The 6,000-nt window shown below is 49.7% G+C and overlaps 1 protein-coding gene across 5 annotated transcripts in view; it reads left to right on the top strand.

The window, feature by feature from the left end:
• The window catches only part of LOC8041250 (ecdysone-induced protein 74EF), a 354,809-nt gene extending 352,099 nt beyond the window's left edge, over positions 1–2,710 (top strand). For all 5 annotated transcript variants that reach the window (XM_042293160.1, XM_042293164.1, XM_042293162.1 and 2 more), the window contains exons 10-11: positions 393–681; positions 1,240–2,710. In XM_042293160.1, the coding sequence (XP_042149094.1) occupies positions 393–681; positions 1,240–1,348 (398 nt within the window). In that variant the 3' untranslated portion in view covers positions 1,349–2,710. The remainder of the gene's footprint in view (positions 1–392; positions 682–1,239) is intronic.
• Positions 2,711–6,000: the final 3,290 nt, after the last annotated feature.

Raw genomic sequence — 6,000 nt, forward strand, 5'->3', positions numbered from 1 at the left:
GTTGCGGTCATACTTTTTCGTTGTTGCCTGGCACACAAAAAACATTTTGTTCCCCATGCCCCAAACTCAAAGGGCATTCGTCCCACTTTTCGCGCCCTTGATTCGAAGTAGTCTTCCTATGTCCCGAACTCTGTCATATGTTATGTTTTCCACGGCTCGTACTCAGAAGGCATCCATTTGGTTTCTTATACCCTTGACTCGAAATTGTCCAATTTGTTTTCCGTGCCCTGGACTTCTTGTTTCCCATTCTCTAGATTTAAGAGGAATCCGGTTTGTTTCCCTGTGCCGCGGATTCAAGACGCATCCATTTTGTTTTCTTTCGACCTGGACTCAAAGGGTGCTTGTCTTAAAGCCTACCTGTGCCCCAGACTCAAAAGGCGTCTTGTTCGCAGGTCGCAAGCCCAAGGCCCTGCTGGGCGAGGGCCCCCCTGGGGGGCCCGGCCTGGGCGGCTCGGCATCCCTCAAGCAGCAGCGCAAGAGCCGCGAGGGCTCGACGACCTATTTGTGGGAGTTCCTGCTCAAGCTTCTGCAGGATCGAGACTACTGCCCCCGCTACATCAAGTGGACGCACCGAGAGAAGGGTGTCTTCAAGCTGGTCGACTCCAAGGCTGTCTCCCGCCTCTGGGGCCTGCATAAGAACAAGCCCGACATGAACTACGAGACCATGGGAAGGGCCCTCAGGTGAGGCCCCCAGCCCACAGGCTGCTCTGCAGGTTCTCGCCTGGGAAGTCTAAGGGGCACCCAAGTGGATCTTGTGTTTGTCTTTTCGTGGCAATGACTCAATCTGCGCACCCTAAGTGCCATAGATAACTTGAATTTAGAATTTTATAGAGCCTTTTACTTCTTCAAGAACACACAAGAAGATCACAATTCGGCTCCTTTTTGTTTATAAATGATTCGAGAAAGGGTCGTATCGCAATGTTTGGTCGTATTTTTAATGAAAGTACCAGCTTGCGAATTTGAGACAGGTTACCTTTATAAAAACGCGCAATTCCCAACTTAAAAAAGTGTCGTAACGGTGTCTCGTACGAACTACTTCATGCAACATGCAGACTATGCGCAAACCTCGCTTCATTTCTTGATGCGACATTGACTAGAGTGGGCGGGATCGGGGGAAGAGGCTTTTTCGACAGTTGAACCGACCCGTGTCTGTGCATTCCTTCCACTTGTTTCCGCCTACGTCTTCCTGCGTCGTTCTGTGTTCCTCGTGACCCGACCGTGCCCTTTGGTTTCCTGCAGGTACTACTACCAGCGCGGCATCCTCGCCAAGGTGGACGGACAGCGCTTGGTCTACCAGTTTGTCGATGTACCCAAAGACATCGTCGAGATCGACTGTTCGGGGGCGTGACACGGTTCCCGGCGCGGTTCCCGGCAACCCCCGGGACCCTCTTCGTTGTGTCTGTGATGAGGACGGAAGGACTTGCGAGAGACGACGCGCACAACTGCCGCCCACGCCGCCGGCGTTGCCGTGGAAGAAGAAACGCCGCATGGCGCCGACGACCCAGTGCGCGCGTCTCTATTTATTTAGTCCGGATTGAATCCGGCGATCACCCCCCACGCCAGATCCGTCGGGATCAAGGCGCCGGACGGAATGTACCTGTGCCGTGTCTGGGACAGAGTACCCTGCTTGTGTCTGGGGACAGGAGTGACACGTGGCCCGGCGTGGAACGACGTGTGCTTCGCGTACGTTCATATTATAGATATTATAGAGCTATTACGGAGATGAAGGAGAGAGAAAGAGATGCTATATTAAAAGATATCTTACAAGTTATACGCAGATGTAAACAGCCGTATGTACCCGAGTTTGGAGGGGACGAAGCGTTGCGCGGGCACGGACGCGTTGGCGGTGCTTTTTTTGGGGGTTGACGGTCGTGGTTTGCGGGGTCTGCTGGGCAGCCACGGCTTCCGTGTCGCGCGAGAGCGCCGTCGCGGAGCACAACTTCCGCAGAGCCGTTGCGAGTCCCGGGAATCGAGTAAACTCCTCAATTGGACGGGAAGGGTCCGCGTTTCTACCTCATCAAAATTTCCGTTTGCACCTGAGAAACCGACGAAACTTACCAGGAGTGTGAATTGTGAGGGGGGGGGGGGGGTCGGTTTCCGATTGGTCGAGACGTCGGGCTCGTGCCGGAAGCTGTGGCTGGCGGGGGAAATGGACAACTGTCACAAGAGTGCCTGGGGCGACGCGATGGGTGTGAACGGGACGAGGAAAACAGGATGCGGATCACAAAGCAACGCGGAAGTGTCGCGGCGGTTGCGCTTTTTGCGCGTCAAGGGAGACGGTTGCGGAGCGCAGACATAGTCTCATAGAAAAATGATGTCCCCGTGATCAAGTGTGGTGCCCGTTTGCTTCTTCTTTCGTTTTGTCTTCTGTGATGCCCGCTCCTTGCGTTCGGCGTGCCTCGATCGCATGGCGACGCCAACAGTTCACGGCCATTCGAGTTCCCCAAATGTCCGAATAGGTAGTGAAACATCTGTCATCAAAGAGGAAAGAAAACTGGAGATTAGAAAAACAACCAAAAGAGCGTCATTTCGATCGACCGAGGCTCGTCGAACAACGGGAACGTTTTTCGTCATCTGAAGCTGAAAAAAAAACACCGTTACATGCCGTCCCCGATTGCTGGATACAATCCGTGGTTTTTCTTCTCGAGACGACGGAACAGCGAAGAAGTGAAGCATGAAAAGTGCCGCCGAAAAAGTGCTTCTGGAAGTTTAAAAAAAAAAAAAAAGACGATGAAGTTGTTGAGTTTGTGGATGGGTTTGTTGCAGAGTTTATTGAAGAGAGTGCGTAAAGCAAATAATAGGCGACGATACCTAAAGGATGAAGAGAACCTGTACATAAGCTCAGAGAAACCTTTTGCTCGTGTATGTGGGTGCGCACGCACCCACTTTATTGTCGCACGTCCCCCGCACAATTGGACGTGAGGGAGGAGACCCTTTCCCCAAGATCCCTAGCATGGCAGACGGGTTCTTGTTTTTTTTTTTTTTCGTAACGCACGTCGTTTGTTTTGCGCGCGGAGAAGAGGAAAGAAAAAAAGGCGATTGTACGTGTTGCGCTTGCGCCACACGACCAGTTCGTGAAACCCAGTGATTCTCGCGGCCGTTCTGTCGACATACACACACGCACGCATCCACACTTTGTACATATTAACGACATTATTGTACATCAGATGACATGGGGGTGGGGGAAAAAAGAGAATGTACATTTTTATTTCCATTGTTTTATCGTGAGTCAAGACCATTTCTCATTTGGTTTACTTAAAAAGAAGGGAGAGATGGAGAAAGAGCAAGTAAGACGAAGTGAAATACACGGCGCCACAGAAGAAACAATTTTTATTCTTTTTTTGTCGGCCCCCCCCCCCCTCCCCCCCTGACACAAAAATGGCCTCCTCCTTGTTGTTCAACCTCTGTCTGGTTTTTTGGGTTGATGTTCCCTCCTTCTCTCCAGTTCCTGAGCTCTTTCACTTTTTTTCTTTTATCCACCCTTTTTTTTTGTACACTCATTGTATAAACGTGTTACATTAGTTGACATATTTCCACGGGTGGCTGCGCCGCGACATGTTGCCCACCCCATCCCCTCCTGCCCCCACCCCATCCCTTTTGAAGCTGGACGAAAGACGAGAACACATTGTGCGAGATTCCATGATTTTAAGATATATTTTCATGTGTTGTGCTTTGTACATACCAATGTCCTAATAAATTTAATGTACTACTTTGGGAAAAAAACAAACAAGAGAGGTTTGTGATGGTGTCCACTGTTTTTGGCTGGTCCTTCTCTGTTTTGTACCAGAAACAGAGTGACAACCACCCGGCCTTTTTTCCAGCTCTGAAGACACGTCGCACCTTTGCAGAACGAGAAAAATAGCACTTTTGTATTTCCAGCTATCCAACTACTTCTCCTTTCTTTCAGGAAGAGCCACATAGAACTTGAATTTCTCAAATTGAAGCATAAATAGGATTTCCCTAGGGTGCCTCCTGGTCACAGCTGACGTTTTGCTGAGACCTAGGCGTATTCGAGGCTTTCATGTGAGGATCATTCCTAAGTATCCAAGGACACTGCAGTATGGTGGAACGGCCGACACCGGAATATGCACTTTTAGAACACCACTCATTGTTTCTTGAAAGGGCAGGCTTGCCAGCTATCTCATAAAAGAGTGTGGCACCTGCTCGCTGTGCTTATCGCGAGTTACAAGCTACAACCGTTGTTAACTCGGTCATCTGGGAACGCGTCCGTTGCAGGTTTGCTGGCCTAATTTTTCACGCAAAGGGAGCTACACCTTGAAATTTTACTAGGCAAGATGCGCCGCTTAAATACACATTTGTTCAATTATGAGCTTTTAATACGCAGCTGCCAATTTTTACAGCGTTAAAGTCCATTGGACACCCTGTGTAATCCCAGTACTAAAGGCTAACTGATGTGGAGCCGATGAAGTGGGCAGCTAAGGTATATAAGCTCCTATAAGACTAATTGGGCAATGAAACGAAGTCAGTACAAAACAGTTAAGGATGCAGAAAGAAATCAGCTTTAACTATCTATAGGTTACAAAAACAAAATAAGGGAAGAAACTGTTTGATAATACTCGGGGCAGCTGTTTACTGTTTGAGGCCAGAACTGGGGGTATTAAGAACGAAGACTTATAGGGCAAAATTCGAAGATATAGACCAGTGGCGTCACGAGGGTCAGCGGCACCCGGGGCGATAACCCGCCGCGACCCCCCCCCCCCCCCCTCCCCCCTGTCCCCCCCATCTCTCGTGGCCCGCCGCGACACCCCCCTGAGCCCTGCACCCGGGGCGGTTCGCGCCCCCCCTCCCCCCCCCCCCCCCCCCTTGTGACGCCACTGATATAGATAGTTTGTTGCATATGTGGAATAAAGAGCGACACTATGGAATGAAACACCTGGTTTTGAGGTGCAAGAGGCTTAAAGGGATGCTGAACCGAAATCTGGATTTCACAAAACACGCGGCAAAAGCGTGCAACGGGGTGCTACAAACACCGAAACATCACTCATGCGGCGGTATCTCGAACGGACGACCGTATTTTTAATAAAAAGGAGGCGCATTTGACAAAAATGTTTACGTGATGTTTCTCCGAGAAGGAGAGGGAACGGCCTCGCGTCTTCTCCGTCTCGCCGCCTTGAGGGAGCGAAGCGAAGAGAGGAGGAAACGAGATATCTTGACGTCACGCGCCTCGTCGGCCTGGTTCAATCTCTACCTCTTTTTTTCCAAAAATACGGCCTTCCATTCGAGGTATCGCCTTACAAGTAGTGTTGTAAGGATTGTAGCGTCCCGTCTACATCTCCTGCATTGCTTTTTTTTTTTTAATTTACATTTTGGTTTACCGTCCTTTTAAGCCCTCCCTGAGGGGAGAACAGACGTAGAAGGGGCTCTGGGTTTCGGCGGAGAAGATGGAAGGGTGGATTGTAAAAGGGCTGAAGTAACGAAAAGGAGGTTAGGGCATTGGTGCAGGAGACTAGGGAAAACTGGAATTGGTAAAAGCAAATAGCCCAACTGGAGGCAGGAAGGACAGGAAACTTGGTACTCCCTTCCGCGTGGCTTCGGCCCAAAGTCTCAACCCTGTCTCTCAGTAGGTCTGGGTTTTGGAAAGAACCCAAACAAAATTGACCAGAGGAAAAATGGGGACTCCCTCGCCGGGGCAAAAAGGCGGAAGCGTGTTTTTTTAATTTTTTTTTTTTTTTTTTTTTTTGTATTTGCTTGATCTTTTGAAGGTCATCCTGGTGGTTCATTCCCCCGGCCCGGTGATAGTTGCAAGGATGTTGAGGGAAAAAATTGGGTATTTAAGAGGGGGAGGAAAGCATTTTCTCATGCTAGATGGCGCAAGATACCGCCCGTTACAAAGGGCATAGCCAATATCATCCATCCATCCATCCATCCATCTATAGTACTACACTAGTCATCGAACATCCATAGAATCTCGGAGGCCATGATCTTGGACTTCATACAAAAATGACACATCATATAAAGCGCTGAATGCACTCCCTGAGG

This window comes from Ixodes scapularis, unplaced genomic scaffold, assembly GCF_016920785.2.
Source record: "Ixodes scapularis isolate PalLabHiFi unplaced genomic scaffold, ASM1692078v2 PGA_scaffold48__2_contigs__length_671460, whole genome shotgun sequence".
NCBI classification, from domain to species: domain Eukaryota; kingdom Metazoa; phylum Arthropoda; class Arachnida; order Ixodida; family Ixodidae; genus Ixodes; species Ixodes scapularis.